This window comes from Pygocentrus nattereri, chromosome 8, assembly GCF_015220715.1.
Source record: "Pygocentrus nattereri isolate fPygNat1 chromosome 8, fPygNat1.pri, whole genome shotgun sequence".
Taxonomy (NCBI): Eukaryota; Metazoa; Chordata; class Actinopteri; order Characiformes; family Serrasalmidae; genus Pygocentrus; species Pygocentrus nattereri.
Window position 1 is genome coordinate 46,365,408 of NC_051218.1, and position 27,317 is coordinate 46,392,724.

General features: G+C 42.4%; 1 protein-coding gene across 3 annotated transcripts in view; it reads left to right on the forward strand.

Moving 5' to 3' along the window:
* Positions 1 to 27,317, forward strand: part of frmpd3 (FERM and PDZ domain containing 3) — a 174,416-nt gene that overhangs the window by 121,934 nt on the left and 25,165 nt on the right. For all 3 annotated transcript variants that reach the window (XM_037540658.1, XM_037540657.1, XM_037540659.1), the window contains one exon: positions 27,192 to 27,304. In XM_037540658.1, the coding sequence (XP_037396555.1) occupies positions 27,264 to 27,304 (41 nt within the window). In that variant the 5' untranslated portion in view covers positions 27,192 to 27,263. The remainder of the gene's footprint in view (positions 1 to 27,191; positions 27,305 to 27,317) is intronic.

Genomic DNA, 27,317 nt, shown 5'->3' on the forward strand with positions numbered 1-27,317 from the left:
GTAGGTAGTCTGACCAGAGGAGGACGGGTCCCCCTGGTGAGCCTTGGTTCCTCCCAAGGTTTCTTCCTCAGCTCTGAGGGAGGTTCTCCTGGCCATTCTGTGAAGCGGCTTTGTGACAACATCAGTTGTAAAAAGCGTTACAAATAAACTTGATTTGATTTTTCCTGATCGTCATTGAGTTTTTAAACAATGCGTTAAGTTTATAGTGTTAGTAAACCAATTTAACAGACCGTTCCCAGGCCTTTTCAAGGCAGCTGCTGTTTTTCCAAGTTATTTCTTTGCAGACATCTGCATTTTTAACCCAAAAGGCCTTTATACGCTTCCAGGTTCATGATCTCTCCTACAGCATCCTATGATAAACAACTCCAGACGCTGATGTTTCCATCTTCTCCAGGCTGTCACCTCACAAAAATACTATTTAGATGGGGAAGTGGAGTAAATGTCATTTTTACCAGTGTTTCTCATTGATTTTAGTTCCGTCCGAATTTGCCACATTCATTTTTATGGATGATGCGTTCCGTGTGAGTAAAGACCCTGGAGCAATTTACTTACTTAAAAGGATCTATAGGAATAGCCCCATGTTATATTGATCTCTTGCAAACTGACTTGTAAAACCTTCTGAGATAATGCAAATACCAATGTTAATGTAATACAATATATCACCGCGTTTCAGTTCAGACAGCCGGGTGGGCTAAATTAAAGAGTTTAAAATGTTTTTGTTGGGAGTTGTTTTGAGTGAAGACCCTGTTCCTCCCTGAAATTTATATTGAGATTTCTAATCCCATGTGCATCAGTCATAAACAGTACAGACGTCTTGTTTATATTAAATTATATTTCCCCACTTCTGCATGGAAAATGAACTCCGTCTACAGAGTGCTACACAGTTCACATCAGAGCTGTCAAAGCTTTTTTTCTGAAACAAATATTGTTTTGTTAAAAACTGTATAAAGTAACCAAAGAACATTGAAGTTTATCAATGGTTACAGTGACCAAATCCTTCTTTTGGACTACTGAATATCAACACCACAGCAAAAATATACGGATATCATGCGCTGCACCAGCAATTCCACCAAATGCACCTTTTCACCATTTTGCACAGGCTTGGCCAAGACTGCATGAATATAACTCCCTCTGAATTGAGATACTTTGACCAAAACATGTAGAGCTGCACACAGTCTCATTTATGTTGAAGCCGTTTTGTAAATTCTCAATAGTGTCTACAAAAGAATGCATTTGTGGGTGAAGCCTAGGATACAGACAGGTTAAGCAGTAATTACTGGATAATGAGATTAGCACGAGAGTAATAAGTCTAGATTTCAGTAGTTCAAAAGTGGAGCTCCATTTTGCTGGTAGGCTTACAGTACCGACATTCCACATCCCAACAGCAGTACTGGGCTTCCACGTCCTTCCAGGGCAGCCAGGCTTAGAAGCCAAGCTTAGCCCAACTCAGTGTGCCACCTCCAAGTTCAATCACTATGACTTGCACTCACATTGTTAGTCAGCAGCAGGCTGGCTGCCAGTCATGCGTGAGGCTGAGGCTGATGGGGGGGGGGGGGGGGTGGTCTGCCACCAGTCGTAAAGGATGACTGGCCCCCTCCGCCAAGCAGGAGTGCTGTGAAGGCGACAGAGTCAGTCAGACTGTCACTCTCACTCTGGCCCCAGTGTGCTGTTACTAGCCCTGGCTTTGAGCAGGAGCCTGCGTCTTCAATCTGTTCTGCAATAGTGCTCCTATCACGCCATCACACGCAGAACCCATCCAGCTCCAAATAAGACGGCCGATGGCGGCGGCGGCGCTCTGCCAGGGGAAATCCTCACTTCTGCCCGCGAGGGTGGATTCGTCCTGTGTTCTCCCGTCACTTGTCCTCCCTCATTGCTCGGTCTCGTTTTTCTTTTTCTCCCTCTTCTGCATACGTGACGTGGCTTGTGGCATGAAAGATGTGGCCCATGGTTCTAATTAAGGGGGAGCTGAGGGGGTCCCGGACCTACCATTAGAATAAAGGGACCCCTCATAAGGTGGGGGGGGGGTCTCCATGTTATTTCCTGGAGTAAAATAATAGCATGTATACAGCAGTGCAGCGAAAGTGCAGATACGTTTCAGGATCCAGCTCATTTAGTGGAATAAATGAATAATTAATATAATTACTATTATTTATAAATGCATCACATTTGGTATTAGCAAACTGTGCAAGTTTGAAAGATGTGAGGTGGTAATACACGTCTTAATCTAAAACACTTTAATCTCTTTCTAATTGTGAAGTTTCAACTGAATGTGATCTGATGTTGGTCATTCAGAGCAAAACGAGGGCAAACGGACTCCAACTGACTCCTTCTGGAAATCTCACATTTTTAGACAGTGCACAACACACGACGTCAGACGTGTAAAACGGTTCATATTGATACAGGTATGAAGTTAAAAGACGCCGTCTGGTAAACTACAGGGGCAAACCTCAATAATATATACTGTGAAAACAGCATGCATCAACATTTTGGTCACCACATGTTCCAGCAGAGGACACCTGGTGTGGTCAAGCATCAGCAGAACAAAATCAGTGAGGGTGCGTCAGAAGTAAATAGGAGTGAACTTACTTTGCAAAAATCATTAATTATGCAGACATACAAAAATAACTCTTCAGTCCTGATGCCCATTTGAGAGCTACAGGTCTCTGAAGGAAGAGTTTTTGGGAGCCTGATTCATTACATGGTTATGTAAGGAAACGGTTGTGAAAACAAACACGGTATTGATTGAAAGTTCAGAATCTGCCTTGCGAGAGTTTCCCCTGTTTAAATAAGCTACGAATGAGAAGTCATTCAAGTAAAATTAAAAGATTTTTGATTGTATTATGGGCAATGACTGTCCTCTCTGACAAACGTGGAGCCCTTGCTCTGCTTCTTGTTCGCTCCTTGAAAACATTTCTTCCACTCTCAGCCATCGAGATACGACAGTCCAAGAGTTAATATCTGTCGAGACTGCATTTAATTTGCTGTTTCATCAGTTGGATATGACTCTGCGGTCGGCACAAACTCCTGCGCACGATGCTTCTCTCATCACTATTCTAATAAGGAGGACCTACTGTACCTCCACACCCGGGAGTGATTATATAATCCACATCTATCCGTCATATATATGTAATTTACTGGTACTAAGGCACCCCTGATCTAATAAAGCACTGCCTCCTCTCGGGGTAAAGTGGACTGTAATGAAGCAGAGCCTTTGGGCATCTGCATCATCTGGGATTCAGCAGGAACAATATTTGCAGGCTTAAGCCAGTTTAAGCACCAGCAGATATTGGCACGTTCTCCCAAATATATTACATGGAAAAAAAAACAATTGATCCAGAGAGTTCATGCCACTGTCCTCTCGGGCCTTATTTATTGTCTAAATTGGACAGTACAGATGTTTATAAAATCAAAGGGATTCAGCAGAATCCCTATCATCCAATGTTACTGGTCAATATTTACACCTCACGAAGCTACGGCAGACCGCGTCTCCAGATTGGCCAACCAGGCTCATGAATGCTGCGTTTCATCGTGAAGGGGAAGGTGCGGAGCAACTGCACGATAAGAACCGCTTCTTAACCTCGTCTGCTTGCCTCAGAGTCATAGCCAGTGACCTGCAGAGACAAAGCCAGCATGTCTGTCCAACGCTGTCTGCGTTCCTCTTTAGGCCATCAACCTTCTCTGCTTCAAGCCTGGACGCGTCTTTGATTTCCCCGAGGTGTGTGTTATCACCGTTTGCTGTGTACACACTTTTCACCGATCGAGCGTGAAGCCTCAGAGGAGACACTTCATCCTCATTCTTTAAGTGCTCCTCAAGCTTGGCATCACTAAACACTCCTCATGACAGCAGTGGAGGATCTTCAAAGTTTTACCAGTGGGAACCAAAGGGTGGAGTTTGGGTTGGGTGGCATTGAGTGTCATAACAACCCAATTTCTACAGCAACCTGCTGGTGACATCCCATATAAATAACAATTATGCATGGCCACGCCTTATTGACGCATGAGAATGAGATCCTAATGCATGGCCATGACTTAGTAAGGCACAGGAATGAGATAATTAAGTCATGGCCATGATGTCATTCCTATGCCTTACTAAGTTGCGGCCGCAGGACGTTGTACAGGATGTGGCCAGTGTCGCCTGATGTCATGTCAGAGTGACGAAGGTGGCAAATGCAGTGTTTAGGAGAATGACGTCTGTTGGAAAAAGTGTTTGTGAATGTTTGTGTAGGTCTGTCAGTTGTCATTGAAGGGCTTGTGTAGGGGTCTTGTAACCTTATGAACAGTGTGAAGTGTAATTTACATATTTGCATATTACATATGTAAATTATCCATCCATCCAGGGTTCTTTATTATTTGACTCAGGAAACTGACTGACAATGGAAAATCTCCGGCCTTGAGTCAGTTGATGGGGTCTCCTTAACGACCACCCCATAAGTTTTTTCTTCGTCACTGATCGGATGAGGTCAGTGGTTTGACAGTACATGGTTCAACATGATCATGTGATGCATTATAGGTGTTTTGATGAACTTTTTCCACGTTTGAGACGTTTGAAAATGTCGTAGCTCAAATTCAGATGAGTTGCTTTACATTCAACTCAAGTGCAATTTAGTTTCATGCAACTTTACAGCCAGCTTAATACAATTCTGTGTCCTGTTTGATGTTCCCGTAGATCCACCTCTGGATCCTTTGTATGGTTAAAACATACAAAGTGGTGCCTTTTGGTATGAACATCCTACATGAATGACAGACGTGCACAGGCTCGGGGCTTCTGGTCTGGTCTGATGTGACCTGGACAGGCTGCAGACTGTGAAACTCCAAAGAATTCCAAGACACTTTTCTTTTGATGTGACACTGTCACAACATTTCATAAGTACTTGTGACAGGTAATGGCGAATACACGTCATGCATCATAAAAGCCTTGGCAAGAAAAACACCACGTTAACTGGTCACACGCTCCTGAGCTTCCTCTGTGCTGTTGGCACCAACTGAAATAAATGCAGAGAGTTAGGCCACCGTCTCTGGGAAGACAGCAGGTGGTGGTGGTGGGGGTGGTGGTGGTGGTGGTGTTGATGTTGACTTGTGTCACATGCCCATAATTATTATCCTCATTGTGGAACCTGAACTAATGCTCTGTCCTAGATAGCAAACAGAATCTAATGACTGGCAGGAGCTGTTAAAGCCGTCACTGCACACTTATCTTCATGCCCATCAAATAATTGCACCAGTCTACTGAAATGCCTCACAGCTTCAGTTAGTGACCTACTATGACTGCATTGCCAGCTAATCCACAAACAATGAGGTCTTTTGGTCTATACAGTCCAGACCTATGCACAGTATATAAACAATGGTGCAACTAATCCATATAGGCTTTATGCTCTACTGTACTTTACATTTGCTCGCTTGACGGCTCACAGGCGTAAGAGTAAGATTTAGTGCATGAGCAATATAATATGGATTCAAAAGTCTTGAGTAAAACACAGAATTAATGAATTCCCTACATGATGGCTTTTAACTTAAATACGCCTCTGAAATACTTGTGGGAATAGGTCAGCCATAAAAGAGCTGAACAGGAACGGCAGTGCATGCTTCAGGACTACTTCAAATGAGAAACGGAATAAATAAGAGGTTTGATTGTTTCTGGGAAAAAAAGAAAAAAAAAAAAAAGTTGAACAAAAATAAAAAGATATATTTAACCCTTAGAAATCAAGATATTACTGCCATTTTGCTCGACCTTTAATAAGTAATTACACAAATAAATGACTAAGAAATTAGTTACATTACATTTTCCTTCTTTATTGACGGCTTTGGCTCTACAGATCCAAATGTTTCCATTTGTTATTTATTATTAACATGTGAAAATGTAAAGCATGTTTCTTCCTCTCCGCAAACAAGATGCATATACTTTTCTAGTTCAAATAATAATGAAATCTCTTCTACTTGGAAACACAAAAGGTAGTTTGGATTGAAAATGTACAATTCCCATTTCTGACAGAATTCCTCTGCGTGTTTCAGTGATTAAAGAGCGAGAAATAATTACGCTGCCATCCATGGCTGGGAGTCCATAACTGTCCTTTCTCTCTGGGTCGATGACCGTCCCTCTCTCTCCATCACTCGGTGATATAATAGCCAATGCAGGCGTCTGTTAGCTGACATAACGGAATTGAAAGTTACTGTTATCTCTGCCTGTTAAACTGTCCAGTGGTGTTGCATTGGCAGCGGTTTATAAAGATGTGGTGCGCTTCTCGTCCCGGAGGAAGCTCGAGTTAGTCTTCACCCTCCAGACATGGTCACATCACACGACAGGGGATCGTAAAATTTAAGACTACAAATAAAAACACTTTGGAAAACGGAGCACCCAACCTGTTTAACCTGGAGCCACGGTCCATAGCGGTCCCGGCAGCCTGACTCTGGGGCTGTGGACGGCTTGGCGCATCATAAGTTTATAGTATATTATGTAGCCGTCGTCCTGTCTTTGATTGAATGGTGCTTTATCTTCCTGATACTACTTTTGTCCTTGTATTTGATTTATTTCCTGCCAGTATATTTCACATTGTATAAAATTAGTTCCTGAATATGAAGCCTTAAAAAGATCAGCATTATGATTAATTACAAAATGATAGCAAATAAAGTAGTGTATATATATATATATATATATATATATATATATATATATATATATATATATATATATATATATATATATATATATATATATATATATATATATAGTGTAATTAGTTTTACAACATCTCATATCACAAAAAAATGTTAGGTTTACAATGTATTTATTTTTTGAAATTGTATAACTAATTACACCTTCTTGAGCCTCAATTTATCAGTATTGTTTTTTAAAATTGATCATATAGAATTCCAGTCACCACAGAAGGGCTCGTCCCTGAAGCTGAGGACATATTCTGAGGTAAAACACGTTTTTCTGCCATTTTAACTACAATAATCTCTATGAAATATATGATTCAAATGATAAAGAAAACAAACGCCACATAAACATTAAGATACATAATGAAAGTCCTCCAGGAGTCGTGTCACTGGTGTTACGGCGTAACTAAAACTCTCTTATTCTGAAATAAGAGTCACACCGATGACGTCACTCGACCCCCTTCGACCGGTTTTCTGAGGATCTATGAAGAAAAGCTCATGGTGAGTCCACTGTGTCTCTCAGTTCTCAGAGATCTTCTCATTCAGCTCATGATCTCATATGAAGCTTCTAGCTGACGTCACCGGTGCGACCGACTTTATTCTGAGGTCACTGTGAAAAAATAGGAACACAAATGGATTAAATTCCATATTTTAGTGGACGTTCCCTGATGGACAGCGCGTGGTTTGATGTTCTGTAAAACGCATTGATCATTAAAAACGTCTCTGGTGTTTCCTTTACTTTGTGCAACAACACCAGTGAGGCTCAGTAACACCAGTGACTCCTCTGGACAGTCGTTTCTGTAAAATGATTCAGTAACCAATGCAAATAAGAAACTTACTCATGAACAGAGACTTACTGTTCATTGTTATTGGCTCTTGTTATGGCCTCCTCCAAAGAGACCTGAGACCTCTTCCCCAACCGTGAAGTTCCATCAAGTAACCAGAGTGCCTACTGGGCTGGAGGTTAGGGAGCCTTGAGTCCTTGAGCAAGACACCTAACCCCCAGCTGCTCCCCGAGCACAGGGCTGCCCACCTCTCCGGGCAAGTGTGCTCACTGCCCCCTTTCATGCGTGTGTGTGGGCATTTCACTGCACAGATGGGTTAAATGCGGAGGTCCAATTCTTCTGTGTTCAAAACACAGTTGGTCACTGGTTCTGCATTCGAATCGGATGGAGTTTAACTTGCTTTCCACATCACTGTATTTCTCCATCTTCAGAAATAGGGTTCAGTAGTAAAGGGTGTAGTGCGGTCACTCGGCTTTATTGCTGCTTCAGACCGACGGAGCCAATCACGCTGCCTTCACACGGACAGACATGGACATCAGCTGTGGTCTCAAAACAAGCTCAGTATTGCGTCCAGCTATGAGAAAAGGACCCCTGTATGAGGTTTAGAGGTAGACAGTAGCTGTTCAGTGCAGCAGTGTGGAGCTCGGAGGGAGTCGCTTTATGATTTTGCTGGTGAAGGTCGTCGTGAAGCGTAATTGCATTAATAATTGCCTGGATGAGTCAGAGGACCAGGGACTTGGCAGGAAATCCACTGCATATTGTGTGTGTAAAGGACAGGGAGGGAATTACTATTTCTCAAAATGGTCATGCCAATTAGTAATGGGGGAGAATAAATTCAGCACCTCATCTGAAAAGATCACACCGCTGAAATCAGATTTAATTATTTGCAGATTAATTGATAGAAATGATGGGGTAGGAAAACTGGGGATAGGCCCACTGCCACACAGGCTACTGTCACAAACCATTGCTGATTTATCGCCTGCTAGAAAAGGGAACCATTGCCTTCCTGCTGGATTTTACAATAAAAATACATTTGTACAAAATGACTTGTGGTTTTAAAATCAACCTGAAATCTCAGATTTTGTGTTTGTGCTGCCACTTTTTGTGCAAGTTGTAAAGGACTGAATTTTCTTAGGACGCCCAGTGTAAAGAGCATCACAGTGCTCAACTCTGCTTGTTTATCAGCAGCATCCGGTCATAGATAAATGTGGCTAAAGCTGCTTTATTGACTATTTAACATGTGGGATAAATAACAGAGCTCAGATCCAGTATTGCACCTAGGTTTCATACTTAAGGCCCTTTATACAAAGCAAAAGAGCTGAGCTTGTCTTAAAGCATCTTTCTCTGAGTTTTACTACCAAAAGATCAATATTTTAGGTTTCTTCTTGATTTAATTGTAGAAATTTCATGGCATCCACTGAGAAATACCTGATGCACAGCTGGACAACCTGTTTTCAGCATGTTAATTCATATAACTGGTTAAATTCAGTCACAATACAGCATTTAAAAGATTTCTTGTTGTATTCAGACTAAAATGAATTACGCTTCAAAACGTCTCCTTATTTTATTGCGTCACCCATACTAGTGGGTGGGAAGAGTATGGTGTTATTAATACTATATTTCACTCAGAAATGTGTCAGAGTGGAGAGAAAATGTACAGGTTAACGGCTTTAACGCTGGACAGCTTCCTAAGCAAGGCAATACAAAACATTTTAACAAGGTTTGACTTCAAAGACTGCGACAGTCTGGGGTGAGGCAATAAAAGAAGTTGAAAGCGTTGAGAAGCAGTCACGACTATGTTAGAGCACTGCTACGAAGACAAGCTACAGAAACCTTTGCCCTAGAAGTGAACGGGTCAATCTGGTTACATAATGATACCTGAATGTGCTCATCATGTACTGTAGATACTTTACAAGTCTCTGCTTTTATTTGATGGCAGTGGCATTGAGGGAAAGCTTGTATGCAAATTGTGTATTTTCTGACACCTTGTGATTTATGAAGATTAATTTTTATTTCTCTCATTTTATACACACACACACACACGCGTTGTCTTCCTCTCCCTTTGACATTTTTCAGTTATGGACATAATTTGAAAGTACCTGTTACCCAATATTGTAAATTTCACGATTAATATGTTCGCATAGTGTAGCGGTTGGTTGGTGTAGTGGTTAAAGCCTCTGCCTTCTATGCTGTAGACTGGGGTTCCATCCCTGCCTGGATGAGCTCCCTACACTATACCAATAAGAGTCCTTGGGCAAGACTCCCAACACCACCTTCATTTTCCTGTGTAAAATGGTGTGTGTGTGTGTGTGTGTGTGTGCACAAAATAAATAAATAAATAAATAAAATAAATAAATAAATACACGTACAAAATTAAGCACATAACCGTGCAATAGCCATAGAAAGACACTAAACGGCTCAGGGACTTTCACTGTGGGTCTTGGGTCTATTAAAGGATGTTGGCTTGCCACAAGTCAGTTTCTGCCCTGCTAGATCTGCCCCAGTAAACTGTAAGTGCTATTACTGTGAAATAAAAGCATCTAGAAGCAACAAACCATGCAAAATAACACCGGGGGCTGCTGAAATATCACCTGTCCTCTGTTGTGTTTCACTATACTGCTGCAAACTGCATCTGGACCCTTTTTATGACTGTCCAGTGGGAGCTTCATGATATGTTTTTTTAATGGATAGGCAGCTGCAGCTCAGATCAGTAGGCGCAATGGCAAACGTCAGCTGGAGTGATGAATCACGATCCACAATCTGGCAGGCTAATGGAGGAGTCGGGGTTTGGCAGATGCCAGGAGAATGGCACCTACCAGAATACAGCCACCTACCAACGGTAAAGAGTGGTGGAGGAGGCATCATGGTGTGGCGCGCAGTCCCTTAGTTCCAGTGAAGGGTGATGATGCCACAACATACAAAGACATTTTAGACAATTAAACACTTTGCGACATTGTGAGAACAGTCCATTCTTTTTCCACCGACTGCAGAAAGTGGAGTCTATTAAAACATGGCTTGATGTGAAGGAACTCCAGAGGTGTGACGTCAACTCCACTGAACACCTTTGGAAAGTCAATTGTGAGCCAGGCCTTTTCGTTCAACAACCCCATTAGATGTGATAGTCAGGTGTCCACATACTTTTGGCCATATCGAGTCTGTATGTAATCACATGATCTCTCCCCAATAAAATCAAGCACAATGTCAAGAAATAACATGTGGCCTGAATTATGAACAACGTATAAATATATATTTTCAATAATAAAAGGGCATTTAGGCTCATTATGTGGTCTTTTGTCCAAGATGTGAGGTCCTATTATGCTTACGAGCTGAATATGCGGCTCTTCCGGAAAGCTCACCGTATAAACCGCTTCATATAAAGAGGTCATCAGGATATTACAGCAAGGTGCATGTAGGTCATTAAAGCTAAAACCTAAGGATATGAGGACGGCACCAACTGCAGTAATTCGAAGCTTGGCTTGCCCTCTCGGTTCCGTCTGTCTGTAATTGATCTATTCATTATAAAGAGAACCTCTAGGCCTCTGCTGCAGCTTTCCGAGCCGAGCACTACGCGAGCGGAGAGCTTCTTGCAGTGAACGCTTTATAATAAATGTGTACACAGCTGCTAATGAACACGAGCCTTAGACTAATGTGCTAACACAGCATGTCCAGCAGTGCAGCCTCATCAGCTTGTCCAGACATTTGCACTTACAGTCCAGCTATACATCTAATTACATCCAGCTATACAACTGTACCTAAATATGGCCACACACTTTGAACAAACAGCAACCTGGTACCACAGAACTGACAACAGTTCACTCTTACCATGTTTTACAGCCTCACATGTTAATATGCAGCACTAGACATCATATCCGTCTGTTCACTGCTTAAATTATGAGCACAAAAAAAAAAAAAACCACTGTACCTCAGAAAATAAGGATTTTGATCCCTAACGGATTTTATGGACTCAGTTCTAAGTGTGGAGGGCGGCATGGAACAGCCTGTAGAAAACAAACTCTGGATATTTTAGGCAGTTTAGAAAGCCTAGCAGGATTTCTGGCATCTGGCAAAGAGAGAACTATATTAGAGGGTAAAGGTTTATTAAGAAACTAAGTTGGTTTGACAAAAGCAGTTGCTGTGAAATCCCAGGGGCTTGCCACATTTTCTAGACCATTGCTATGGTATCCCAGGTGGTTGTTAATACATGTGTATACATTGATGAGGTGGTTGCCTTGTTTTTCCACAGAGTTTTGCATTATCCTGTTACAGGATGGCAGGGAGGCAGGAAACCTGTGAGAAAGGATCTTAAAAGAACTAATGAGGTGGTGGAGTGTGAACAGAGAGATTTTCCACTTTAGGCTGAGGGGGCTCAGCGCCAGGCTCAAACCACCGACATACTGAATGATGGTCTGAGGAGTTACCGCCATGCCACCAGAAAAAAAATGGGAAGAAGAGAAAAAAAAATTGGGATAAGGGAAAAAAAAAAAAAAAAAAAAGAATTTTAAAAAATGGCAGACAAAAGGGGATGCTGAAAAGTGTGCTAAAACAAAAGCTAAGATCTTCTTCCGGCTGCTCCCTTTAGGGGTCGCCACAGCGGATCATCTGCCTCCATCTTGCCCTATCCACTGCCTCCTCTACTTTCACACCAACCATCTCCATGTCCACCTTCACTACATCCATAAACCTTCTCTGAGGTCCACCCCTTCTCCTCTTCTAAAATACATGTTCACCACAGCCATTTCCATTCTCTCTGCAAAATCTACAACCATCTGACCTTCTGCATTTCTGTCTTTCACACCATACATACCCACCACCTCTTCATCCCCTCTGTTCCCTTCACCAACATGTCCATTGAAGTCTGCACCAATCACCAATCTCTCCTCTCTAGGGACACCATCTACCACTTCATCCATCTTACTCCAGAATTCCTCTTTCTCCTCTAACTGACAACCAACCTGTGGTGCATATGAACTGACCACATTCAAAATTACTCCATCAACCTCCAACTTCAGGCTCATGATCGTGTCTGACACTCTTTACATCCAGAACACTTTTCCCAAGCTGTTCCTTTAGGATTATCCCTACTCCATTTCTCTTCCTCTCTACACCATGATAGAACAGTTTGAATCCACCTCCAATGTTCCTGGCCTTGCTTCCTTTCCATCTGGTCTCCTGGACACACAGAATATCTACCTTCCTTCTCTCCATCATGTCTGCAAGCTCTCTGCCTTTACCAGTCATTGTCCCGATGTTCAGAGTCTCTACTCTAACCTCCACACTCCTGCCTTTCCTTCTCTCTCGCTGCCGTCTAACCCGCCTTCCTCCTCTCCTCTTTGAGGGTCTTCGACCTGCAGTAGTCCAATTTCCACCGGCACCCTGCTGGTCAACAGCAACGGAGGCGGTCGTTGTTAACCCGGGCCTCGACCGATCCGGTATGGCAATCATATTTGTGATCCGCATGATAGTTTTGGCACAAGTTTTACGCCGGATGCCCTTCCTGACACAACCCTCACCATTTATCCGGGCTTGGGACCAGAAGCACACAGAGTACACCCCTAATGGCTGGTTTAAAACAAAAGCTAAGATAGAAAAATAAAATAAAATCAGAAAACAAAAACCATTTCCTCTGTGATTGAGAGGAAGATCAGGCTGATGCTTAACCCGTGTGTTCTTTGTGGAACAAACACTCGAAATGGTTTCTTGTTTAAGCCTGTTTTTATCTTTTCAGTAGTTTTGGGGCAGTTTATTCTTTTTTACCCCTCTTTTTCTTCCTTTTGTTTTTATGGGGTAATTTCTCTTTTCCCTTTCTATCTAAATACTCACCTGGGCTAAGTACCATACCAGCCACCCCTCTACAAAGGTGTGACAAAGTGCTGCTGTTTGCCATGGCCTTAAGTAGAGGAGTCCACAGGTGTGCCAGGTTGGGCCTAATCAGCCCGAGGGCTTCTGGGAATTGGAGTTCCCTGAACTTGTGGCGCCTCGCTGCCGTCACCCTCTGCTGGTGGCTCACAGAACAGGCTGGACCTTTACACATCCATCCTTCTGTCTTAACAAGATGCCCAGTTCCCATTGTGGAAAAGCATCCACACAGAACATGATACTGCCACCAACATACTTCACTGTTGAGAAGGCTGGTGTTTTTCACCACTCAGAGCTATTTTGAATTTTGATCTAAAATCTCTATTTTTGAACATAAAACCTTATCTAACATTTTAGCTGAGCTGGGTTCCTCTGACACTTCCTGGTGATTTCAAGACAAGCTTTGCTGCGCTTTTCTTCAGTAATGACTTGTTTCTAGCCACCCTCACATACAGGCCAACTGTATGGAAAGCATATTGATGTCATTTTCCTAGCATATCCATAATGATAGAATGGTCTTTGGTGCTCCTTTTTCACAGCTTTCCTTCATATTCACAGTCTGACTAATGATACCTAAATAAAGGGGTTAGGGTTCATTTTTAATGGTTCACTCCAACTGCAAGCCAATCATGTCCTCATATGGGCAACATCTTTCATCTCTGTTAATTTGGCATTTTTTCAGTTCTTTATTTCTGTTACAGAATAATTTCAGATATAAAACCAACATCACTTTAAATGAGTTCATTTTGATGGCCAGTCTTTTAAAATAAGATATATCAGCTCAAAATGTCACAAGTGTCTTTTGTAATCCAGGTGCATCTGATGACTTTAAAGGGAGCTGAATACTTTTGCAAGGCACTGTTTATGAGAAGGCGTGTTTCTGATAAACAAAACAAAACACAGCAAAACTACCACTGTGGCAGTGTACAATGAGATGGTGAACCAGACTGGATCAGTCACGAGTCCTCAGCCGCCCCCGTGTTATTCCCTGACCAGCGTCATCATGAACGGTGCAATTTAAGTCAAATTATTCTCCTGCCGTCGAAAACATCAGTCTCATGTTTTGAGCCGCCGCAAATCCAATTTCGGCCCGCCTTGCGGCTAAAAGGCAAGCGACTGCTTCAGAAGGCAAGCAAAGACTCACTTAGCAGCCCTGGCTAAATGGACGCCATCTGGCAATGGCAGGGGAGCAATTTGTGCAGCACAGTGAAGAAGGTGAAGGGCTGCCATCTTCTAGACAACGGCAGACACATGGTTGTGTTTCTGGCCCAACTACAACTCAAAGTAGAGCCAAACAATGGCATCTCCTACAGAGGAGAGTGATACTTGCCACTGCTCCACATGAAAACTACTGATGATTGTATCGTAACCGTGATGCTGTTAGATCTGTCGCAGCTGTCGCCGCTGATAACAAAAGCATGGCGTAATTCAATATTAATAATTTAGTGCATTGAAAGAAAGAGAGAAATTCTGTCAGAAATGTCAATTCCGACTTTTCATTCGAGCTGGAAAGGGACTCATTTTCACACCAGGATTTACATAATGCAGACCAGCCCACCCCAAACTCTGACTGCATGTCCCCTGCTACACATTGACCTCGTGAAAAATCTGCACATGTTCATCATCTTCACTTCTCACTCTGAGTTATTATTAATATGCTACACTGAGATAACCAGGGTGGCTGCCTGGTGATGAAATGAAAACTAATAAAAAGGTTTATCTTACATGTGACCCAGTCAGTATGCTGCAAACTAATGCCTAGTGAGTTCAGGTCAGCATTACTGCCCACATAGATAGATAGATACTTTATTGATCCCAAAGGAAATTGAGCAGCCAGTAGCAGTCACATAACACAGGACAGTATCAGTAGTAAGGGTGTAAACAATAAAACAGGGAGAATAAATATAAAAGCTCCTCTCTACAGGCAAATATACAAACAGAAAAATACAACAATCTGGTATAAAATCTATAACCTGAGATGAAAGAGGCAGTGCAATGATGACGGTGACCATGAGGCACTGGTAAGGGCATATAATGACCATACGGAATAAATATACAAATAAAGTGTCCAGGTGTGGAGTGTCCAGATGTGCAAGATAAGCGATAGGATTACAGAAGGTGCAACATGTACAGTAAAGTGTTCAGATGGATAAAATGAAACCTAAAGATTTTAGCATGAGATGCTCAGGTGTGGTTCTGCCAAGGCTTTTTGCAGTTCTTAATGATGCTGTCCATCGTCGTGTGATTCATATATGAAAACTGCTATCTCAGCAATGCATTTACGGCATTTGGCAGACGCTCTTATCCAGAGCAACTTACAGTTTGATCATTTTACACAGGCAGGTGAAGGCGGTGTTGGGAGTCTTGCCCAAGGACTCTTATTGGTATAATGTAGGACGCTGACCCAGACAGGTATTGAACCCCAATCTACAGCGTAGAAGGCAGAGGTGTTGCCCACTACACTAACCAACCACTATATACCCACTACACCAACCAACCACTATATACCCACTACACTACACCAACCACTATATACCCACTACACTACACCAACCACTATATACCCACTACACTACACCAACCACTATATACCCACTACACTAACCAACCACTATATACCCACTACACTATACCAACCACTATATACCCACTACACTACACCAACCACTATATACCCACTACACTACACCAACCACTATATACCCACTACACTAACCAACCACTATATACCCACTACACTAACCAACCACTATATACCCACTACACTATACCAACCGCTATATACCCACTACACTACACCAACCACTATATACCCACTACACTATACCAACCACTATATACCCACTACACTAACCAACCACTATATACCCACTACACTACACCAACCACTATATACCCACTACACTACACCAACCACTATATACCCACTACACTAACCAATCACTATATACCCACTACACTACACCAACCACTATATACCCACTACACTAACCAACCACTATATACCCACTACACTAACCAACCACTATATACCCACTACACTAACCAACCACTATATACCCACTACACTACACCAACCACTATATACCCACTACACTAACCAACCACTATATACCCACTACACTAACCAACCACTATATACCCACTACACTATACCAACCACTATATACCCACTACACTATACCAACCACTATATACCCACTACACTAACCAACCACTATATACCCACTACACTAACCAACCACTATATACCCACTACACTACACCAACCACTATATACCCACTACACTAACCAACCACTATATACCCACTACACTATACCAACCACTATATACCCACTACACTATACCAACCACTATATACCCACTACACTATACCAACCACTATATACCCACTACACTAACCAACCACTATATACCCACTACACTAACCAACCACTATATACCCACTACACTATACCAACCACTATATACCCACTACACTATACCAACCACTATATACCCACTACACTAACCAACCACTATATACCCACTACACTAACCAACCACTATATACCCACTACACTATACCAACCACTATATACCCACTACACTAACCAACCACTATATACCCACTACACTACACCAACCACTATATACCCACTACACTACACCAACCACTATATACCCACTACACTACACCAACCACTATATACCCACTACACTAACCAACCACTATATACCCACTACACTACACCAACCACTATATACCCACTACACTACACCAACCACTATATACCCACTACACTAACCAACCACTATATACCCACTACACTAACCAACCACTATATACCCACTACACTACACCAACCACTATATACCCACTACACTAACCAACCACGATATACCCACTACACTAACCAACCACTATATACCCACTACACTATACCAACCACTATATACCCACTACACTATACCAACCACTATATACCCACTACACTAACCAACCACTATATACCCACTACACTAACCAACCACTATATACCCACTACACTACACCAACCACTATATACCCACTACACTAACCAACCACTATATACCCACTACACTAACCAACCACTATATACCCACTACACTACACCAACCACTATATACCCACTACACTAACCAACCACTATATACCCACTACACTAACCAACCACTATATACCCACTACACTATACCAACCACTATATACCCACTACACTATACCAACCACTATATACCCACTACACTAACCAACCACTATATACCCACTACACTAACCAACCACTATATACCCACTACACTACACCAACCACTATATACCCACTACACTAACCAACCACTATATACCCACTACACTATACCAACCACTATATACCCACTACACTATACCAACCACTATATACCCACTACACTAACCAACCACTATATACCCACTACACTAACCAACCACTATATACCCACTACACTATACCAACCACTATATACCCACTACACTATACCAACCACTATATACCCACTACACTAACCAACCACTATATACCCACTACACTAACCAACCACTATATACCCACTACACTATACCAACCACTATATACCCACTACACTATACCAACCACTATATACCCACTACACTATACCAACCACTATATACCCACTACACTAACCAACCACTATATACCCACTACACTACACCAACCACTATATACCCACTACACTATACCAACCACTATATACCCACTACACTAACCAACCACTATATACCCACTACACTATACCAACCACTATATACCCACTACACTAACCAACCACTATATACCCACTACACTATACCAACCACTATATACCCACTACACTAACCAACCACTATATACCCACTACACTATACCAACCACTATATACCCACTACACTATACCAACCGCTATATACCCACTACACTTACCAACCGCTATATACCCACTACACTAACCAACCACTATATACCCACTATACTACACCAACCACTATATACCCACTACACTACACCAACCACTATATACCCACTACACTACACCAACCGCTATATACCCACTACACTACACCAACCACTATATACCCACTACACTACACCAACCACTATATACCCACTACACTACACCAACCACTATATACCCACTACACTATACCAACCACTATATACCCACTACACTAACCAACCACTATATACCCACTACACTACACCAACCACTATATACCCACTACACTATACCAACCACTATATACCCACTACACTAACCAACCACTATATACCCACTACACTATACCAACCACTATATACCCACTACACTAACCAACCACTATATACCCACTACACTATACCAACCACTATATACCCACTACACTAACCAACCACTATATACCCACTACACTAACCAACCAGCAACGTAAAAAAGTGTCATGAACTGAGAAATGAGAAGCTATCTTCAGTTTCATCTAACCTCCATCCACTGTGAGACTCAGCAAACCAAGGCTGTACCACTTGAGGTGGGGGCTGCTGGATTAACCCCTAAATTGGATGTAATGTGTATCATTTGTCTGAGTGACGTTACCTCACAGTAAACAGCCCAAACTACTGACAGCCAGAGGTATGGACTCAAGTCGGACTCGGGTAAAGAATTTGATGATGTAAGACTCGACTTGAGAAAATCAAAGTCAATAAAGACTCGACCGTGACTTCGACACCACTGACTCAGACTTTGACCTGGACTTTGCCTTATGACTCAGAAAGACTCGAGACCCAAAGTGGAAGAAACGTGAGACGGCGTCTGACTGCAGACTCGGGACTTGAGTGCAAAGACTTGAGACTTGTTACTTGCAACTTAGTGACATGTTCCCACCTCTGCTAACAGCCCCCCAGTATTCCTAATTAGGATTCCTAATTCCTTTCCTAATTAGGACTCTCCTAATTGCCCACTTTGGTTTTAATGCCATATTTGTGTTTCTATATAGAAGAGGTGATAGTTTATTAAGCTTTGAATTTGAGGAACAGTTATCGTTGTGCATACAGTCTCACTTTGCAGAAAGGACAGAAAAAAATTTTGCCATATTTTAATAATATTTGTTGACATCAAAACAAACTTACCATGCAATTAAATAAATAATTAAAGTTCCACAGCAAAACAAAAGTAAGATCTCGACTTCTAACGGACGAAAAGCCCCTTCTAATGTTTCAGGACTTGAGAGCCAAAGCACTGAAATGAATATTAACCTGTTCTAGATCATAAGCGCACTTCTGTCAAAGCTTTCACTTTTTATTTTTATTATTTTTACACATCAAATCATCCAGCAGTATGATGATGCAGTGTGTACCATCGGAAAGCTTGAAATCTCAGGATTGATGATCACACTCACAGCATGTTATTCACAGCAGTAATGATGGTCTAATTTGCAAATCTGTGGGTCCTTACCTTCAAAACTATTAATAATACAAACATGTGATCAGTTGAGTGCTCTATGAGTCAGGCTGAAATAAACTCCTCTATTCTAGTCAGTAATTCATACAATTATTCTGACAGTTGAGAAAAAACGTAAGCATCTTACCTTTCAAATGAGACCAAGATCATGACTGTAAGCCAAAGTATGTGGGATCAGTGCTCCTTTAACTTTGGTTATGCCCAAAAGTAAACGGTTACAGACTCACCATGAGCTTTTTTTCCTAAAAAACACCCTGCTGGGCGCGTGCATGAAGAGAGCGGGATCCTATGGAGGAGGGATTTAGGGGGGCTTTTGTGTTGCAGTCTGTGCAGAATGAACTGGAAAGAGTTTTGTGGGCCCTGATAGGAGGCAGCACAGCGCTCTCAAGGCTTTACACTGGCGTCAGTGATAGGATTCCAATTTCAGCCCGAGATAGGGATCTGTCCTGGGCAGATAGCTGGAGGCGAAAAGGAGCCAAACTAAATACAAACTCCATCTGTTTGTGCCGAGAGGAAAAATACATGATTTGGCCGCTTGCAAGATTGCAGTGGGTCACAAAAAAGAGCAAAGCAGTTCCATTAGAAAGAGGAAATTCTGTTAAGTGTAGACACGATAAATGACGCTCCACAGCTGCCGCAAAGCTGCTTCCTGTAGGGTTAAATACTCTGTAGCATCCAAAATAAATCAGGAGCAGCAGCTTCTTTGTGCACCCATAATGTATAATGACATATTCTGTATTGATGCAGATGCATGCTCTACGATGCACAACAGAAGATGTGTTCCTCTGGGGAGATAAGTAATTATGCAGCCTTGTCTATGATAATAATAGGATTTATGGATTTGCTGAGAATGACACAGAAATGTGAGAGGAAATCCCTCAATCATAAAAACTATAAAATCTATGTGATTCACGTCTGTACATAACCACATTAAATTAAAGGCATTTCAAATGTCAAGTGAACAGGGGAGCAGGGAACCCGAACCCTCCAGTAAATCTATCAAACTGTCTTTCATTAACAACAAAGATTAGCAACAACCGTAAACCCACTTGTGTATTGTTCAGACCAGAGATGGGGACTCAAGTGAGTTCCTCAAGTCACATGTTGACTGACTCTTAATTTAACATGGACTCAAGACCAGGGTTCGTATTTAGGGGTGGGGGGGGGGGGGCTTGGGGGGTCCCAGATTCCCCATTAGACAGGGAAACTTGACCTTGATGTGTCCCGGCTTGTTTCTTTGAAAAAAAGAATTTTCCTTGAATTTTCTGACTGAACGAGAATGAACACCTTCACACAGGTGATCGTTCTCTTTTCTATGCTGTCATGGTTTTCTTTAGGTTCGTCAACCTGGATAAACTGTAAACTCACCCCGCACAAATTAACCATGTAATCTAGTTCACTGAGCAACGTGGCTCCACTTTAAACTAAAGAACTGTAAACGCTTTTAAACTGAACTGTAATTTGATTTTACTTCTTGGGGAGTAACCCTGCCTTCTCATGACATTTGGCTTTACAACCGAAATAACATATTTCAGTTTATTACCTAAGAATAGACTATTGGACCTTGCTGTGATTTCTTTTAAGCTCCTAAATGTAAAACTGACCTATACTGATACAGATATGATGTTAAAAGACTCTTAGTATTGTATCTTGCTAGTGATGCTGGTGATAAAATACAGAAAAATATAGTGTTAAAATGATATTCATGAAAACCACATGACATTTTAGTCTGAGAAAAACAGGATTCAAACAGAACCGCAAAACCTATTAAATTAGCAGCAGCAACCTAAATGTGGAAAATGCCTGGCCCCCCTTCGCCACTAGGGAAGGGAGCATGTGTTTAACCTGAGTTAGAGGGCGAGGTTCTCACCTGATAAGCTTAAAGTAGGACAAACAGAGCTTAACCACCCTTATTTCTCTCTGTAAGAATTAAAAACACTACAGCATGTCCAGCGAGTGGACAGACACACAGTGTGTAAACAGAAAATATATAACATATAAATTTATGACAAAGTGCAAATAATAAAGTTCTCAAACAAACTGGAATCGATTTCAATTCACTGAACTTGTAAAATGAATAGAGTAAATAAATAAAGGTAAATAAAGCTTTAAGCAGCGTTTCAACTCCACTGAGACCGGTCACTCAGACTACAGCAGCACTGTGAACAGAGAAACCAAATAAAAGAGGTCACAGGTGGTAGATGTGATACGTCAACAGTCAGCCGCAGCTTCTCTGTGTCTGCATGCTCTGCACGTCACGCTCACTCTGAGAACTCACGATGCTGCGCCTTCGCTCTCTTGCGATGCAGGGAGTCTTGCTGGTGGCTAAACCGAGGAACCTGCTAGGGTGTCCTGGGTAGCTAGAGGCGCTATCGTTTGGCTTAATGTTCCACAAAGTCACTTGAGGAGCTTAGCAGACGGCTTTCATCCCATCCCGGCTGTCCTCAAACGGGATGACTCAGAGTTCAGCCTGAGGAAGTGGGTTTAGCAGCTAGGCTAAAGCTATTGGCTAAAGCTGCAGCCAAGGCCAAACGTCCCAAGTGAATGCAAGTGTAGCAGATGATGCTACTGCAAACACTCCTCTACGCCGAAGCAGCTAAAGCTACAGTTAGCTGTGGATGCTACCGAGGCTACTGTAAACACAGCACCGCTCACTCCACTCAGCGAGAGGCCGCTTTCCATGTTCGCCCAGCTCTAACAAAACTGGAAAACAGGGCGCAGTGGGCACGTGGTAGTTAGCTGGGCTGCGAAGTCTGTCTTCCGTCTTCTACATAATCCTGTGTGTCGCTGTCGTCTGAAGAAATTCCAAATTTCCATTTTTGCTGTTTTTCAGTTTGGGCGGCACGATGGCGCGGTGGGTGGCGCTGTCGCCTCACAGTGAGGAGGGCCTGGGTTCGATTCCCCGGCCGGGTGACCGGGGTCCTCTCTTTGTGGAGTATGCATGTTCTCCCCGTGTCTGCGTGGGGTTCCTCCGGGTTCTCCGGTTTCCTCCCACAGTCCAAAGACATGCAGTCAGGCCAATTGGACGTGCTAAATTGCCCCTGGGTGTGAGTGTCTGTCTGTGTCTGTCTGTGTGCCCTGCGATGGACTGGCGACCGGTCCAGGGTGTATCCTGCCTTCCGCCTGATGACCGCTGGGATAGGCTCCAGCACCCCCCCACGACCCTGACGGAGAAGTGGCTTAGAAAATGGATGGATGGATGTTTTTCAGTTTTTGACATAATTTGAAAATATTTGTTGTCCTTTACATTGTGTGTAAATTTCCTGATGAATGGACCAAAAAGACACAACCCAAAATGACTTGTTAAAAAAAGTCTGGCTCCATTGACTTCCATTAAAAGTAAAGCAGGTTTTCTCCTTCTCCTGTGAAGTTACCATTCTGGAGATACGAGGTTTTCTTCTGACAGCAGCAGTATATTCTTTTCCATTTGGAAACATGGAAACAAGTTGGAAACAAGTTTTCCTGCCACATGTAGTACATCCCACATAAACTATGACTATTAAATGAACTACCTACACCTCTACATATGTGCCGAATCAGTTTCTTTAATAATGCTCTACATGTCTGAACGACTGAACTTGTAATAGAGTGAATTAAAGGTGAAAGGACTTTTTAAATTTTTGCCTTGTGTAAGCTTTCTTGCCATAAAAAGCCCCACATGATACATAAATACTGAAGATGCTGTGTATCCATTTAAGGTGGAAAAGAGATTTTATTGTATTTTAAGGAGGCATGGCAAACCCTTTTGTGTAAACTGACCCAAATCCAATTTTTTGTGGTATTTGGGTGATTGGGACGGGACATTTGGGTGTTTTGAGGCAAAAAACGAAAATGCTTGAAATAAGAAATGAACTGAACGCATTTAACCCAACAAAAGAAATGCTTCAGGTCCAAATGCATTGCCATGAAGGCTGTTGAGTAGACAAGGGCTTTGCTCAGACACATACCACAGAAACTTAAGACTCAACATGAATCGACTTGTGCACAATTTATCAGCCACACTCTACCACGTCCAGTGGAAAGGGACCACAGCAGGACACTACATAGGGAATTAGTTGAGTGGTAGATGATTCTTAGTGCAGCACTACATGGTCGTGGCATTTTAGTCCATCGCTGGAGTTTTTAAAACCTCAATGTCACTGCTGGGTTCACTGACCTAAAATACCCTGCCAGCAGTGGTCCTGCGGTTAGGAACTGACCACTGAGGAAGGGCTAGAGGCTGACTAACTCTAACTCAGCGTGGAAAAAGGTAAAATACTGTCTGTGTAAAGAAAATACATTCGCTTTTTTCAAGCAAGCATTGTCGCTTTTTTCCACAATAGACAAACTGGTCAAACTGGGGGGTGCTGGGGGGTGCTGGGGGGTGCTGATGTTGCATGACGTTACTGAGTAGGATGAGCTCATGTAGGTCATTTCAGGATGCCGGTTCGTTCACATTAATGACCGATTAATGTGTATCTCCTGCATCTTTTTTCAGCGCAAAAGATGCAGGAGATACAATCTTGATCCGTTTCATCTCTTGTATCCTGTATCTCTCTTAGCCATGCTTGCTAAAAAGACTGTTTTGACTGGCTGCAGACCTGAAACCTCACCTCAGGGTTGGGGTCGAGAAAAAAAGTCACAGATGTTAAGATTCATCTCCTCAGGTCAGATTGGGGCGAATGAGCTGTGGTGGCTCATCGCAGCGTCTGTGAGAGAGTCTGAGGCCATCATTTGTACTGGTCATTTCATCATACCTTGCTTCCTGTCAAGCTTTGTGCAGTCGTTTCCATGGCAACACTCAGGCTTGCCAGTGCCCTTGGGATGTGGTTTCTTGACAGCATCCCTCCGTCTCCTTGGCTTCAAAGGTCGGCCTATTGTGGAACCGTTGTTTATCTGGCCGAGAAGCTTCTGCGTCCTCCGAATGCCCGTCTCCAACTTCACCCTCTGTGTTTGAAATTGTTCTTCGCCATGAACCTCGTTATATCTCAGTGTGAATTTACAGTCTGCCTGATTACATAACAGACTGCTGGTTCTTAAGCTGCAGGCCCACTAGAAAATTGCATTTGCTGCAGCCTTATAAAAAAGGCATGATTAAGGATGGACTCAAAATTGATCAGCAGCAGAAGCCTCTGTTTTTGTAAAGTTAGTAGTTAGATAATTCACCAACCATAAACCGTAAAAAGGCTGAAAGCCAAGTTAAGTATGGGATCATCAAATCCAATTTGACCTTAGCCAGATACCGTTTGGCCTGTCCCCCGAGGACTTCACAGAGCTGAAAGTGGAAAGAAAAAAACCCTTGGGCACTTTTATTTTTAAGAAGGTTCATTGAACTGAATTCATTCTGGCAAATAAAAAATATAATAATAATAATTTTAAGGGCCTGATTTAACTTAATAACTCACTCCCTCATGTTTAGCAGTCTGAATATTCTCCACTCGGGGGGGTAGAATACTCAGGTAGCACTCAGGTAGTTGACATGCTTCACTGAAACAGAAAGAAATGGCATGAATCCACACCAGGCTAGGCTGGGACTGCCACTCATCTAGGATTTTCCTTGGTTCTTCAGGTTTTTCCTGTCCAGGAAAAAAATTCATTCATTCCTAGACATAAAATATATAAAGTTTGAACCTCTTCCTTTTATCCAGCCAAACCATTGTATACAAATAATGAAATGTTTCCATTTCAAAGGTGCAGTGCTGGTAACAGGTTCTGTGGGTGAGCTTAGATCTGTCTGCATTGTGAGTATCTCTACCCAGACACTGACTTTAGGAAAAACCAAACCATTGATCACGGGTCCAGGAATTTTACAGGCTGAGGTGGCAACCCTAGGCTAGGCTAAATGATTCCCGAAAGGAGTCATACTAAAACTACATGATAAAACAGATGTTAACAACATGTCATTGAAATATTTCTTACATGCTGTAAATGTCCAGGTAGAGTTAAGTGGTATTAAGCTCTTTAGAGCATTGAGTAAACCACTGGTAGCTTTTTGCTAGCATAGCATTGTAGAGAGACAAAGATGGTTGTCAAAAAGTACAAAGGATGATATTTTGGAAAATATGATCTTCCATGAAATCTCCCACACCAGTGATATCATGTTGTCACTGTAAGCTGAACCAGAAATTGGCTGCTTGAGTGAAAAGAAATCGATCAGCGCAGCAGCGCTTAGCCCAGAGGGTAACCTAGCACATAAAAAAACACATACATGAAGACAGTTATACTATGCAGTCCAACTTCCAATTAACTAAACTAATTAATAATTAATTTACAGCCAGTAAGAAATCAATATATAATAGTTGAGTTGACTCATGCAGAATTCATGTGCTCCGGAAATCTGTTGCACAAAACATTCTTCATAGTATTTGCACTTATGATGACTGTCAAAATGGGCTAAACTCAGTCAATACAGATCAACTCACAGCTCCTCTAAAGCCTTGTCACTCAATCCGTATGCACTCGAATACCTGCCGTGACCCGTCTGACCCCAGTTTCAGTGAATCATTGCTGCGGCTGGAGAGAAAACATGAGGCCACTCTCCTTCTCGGGGATATATATGGGGTCTCATCGTTAGGGGCACAAATTCTGCCTGCGTTCCACCACACCTGAGGCTTTAAGGAGCATAATGGCACGCAGACATCACACTTGACGGATGGCTTGCCCTTCATGACGTTTCTGATTCGCTCTCCACTCCACAAGCCAAGTGTGATCCAGCAGCACCGTGCTGTGAAGCGTACAGCTGCTGCATCCAGGACTTTCAGAAAATTATGGACAGATATTCTGCTGTCATTTGAAGGCAACACTGTGGGACCCGAGCGTCACTTTTGTCAAAAAAGTACTTGAGGTTGTGTGGGAGGCATCATTTGGTAGCAGGTATAAATAACAGACTGGCCACAACTGGCATAGACATGTACTCCAAATGATTCATGTGCTACTATTTCATTCCTGATTGTTATTAAAAGTAAATCTTTACATTGACAAAATCACATTAATGTGATAGAAAAGATTTAAAAAGGTTTTCCTCTCTCTAAAACAGTGACATTAAAAATAAAGTAGGTTTTTTACCATTCTGGACTTCTTCTGGGCTTCTGTACTTTTAGATAGAATATACCACAGGAACTGCAAATTTTCCGCTGGTTCCTGTTCCAAGCTCGTCTCGCTGAATTTCACTGGCACTGAATTATGGCATGGGAAGAGATGTGAAAGCTAAATGTCACTGCACTGCACCACATGTTATATTGGGGTTCCAAATGGGACACCCATTAAAATACATGAACAGGCACAGGCTAACAGGGGAAGCAAATATTGGCAGATGAGCCGCTGAGTTCTGAAGTATTCTACAACTCACAGTCACGAAGGGGGTCAGTCCGCCTGTGAGAGCTGCCAATGTAGAAGTGAACCTCTTCACGTAACCATGTTCATCCACTCTCTCTCTCTCTCTCTTCACTCTTTTCTGTTTTAGGTGAATGAGTGCGAAACAGAGAGATCCTGTCGCAGAGAGACACCGGCCAACCCTGTCCCCTTCTCTCAGGGCATGGCCCAGGTCCAGGATGGACACCCAAAAGAATGCGACAGGTGTGCTGCCGAA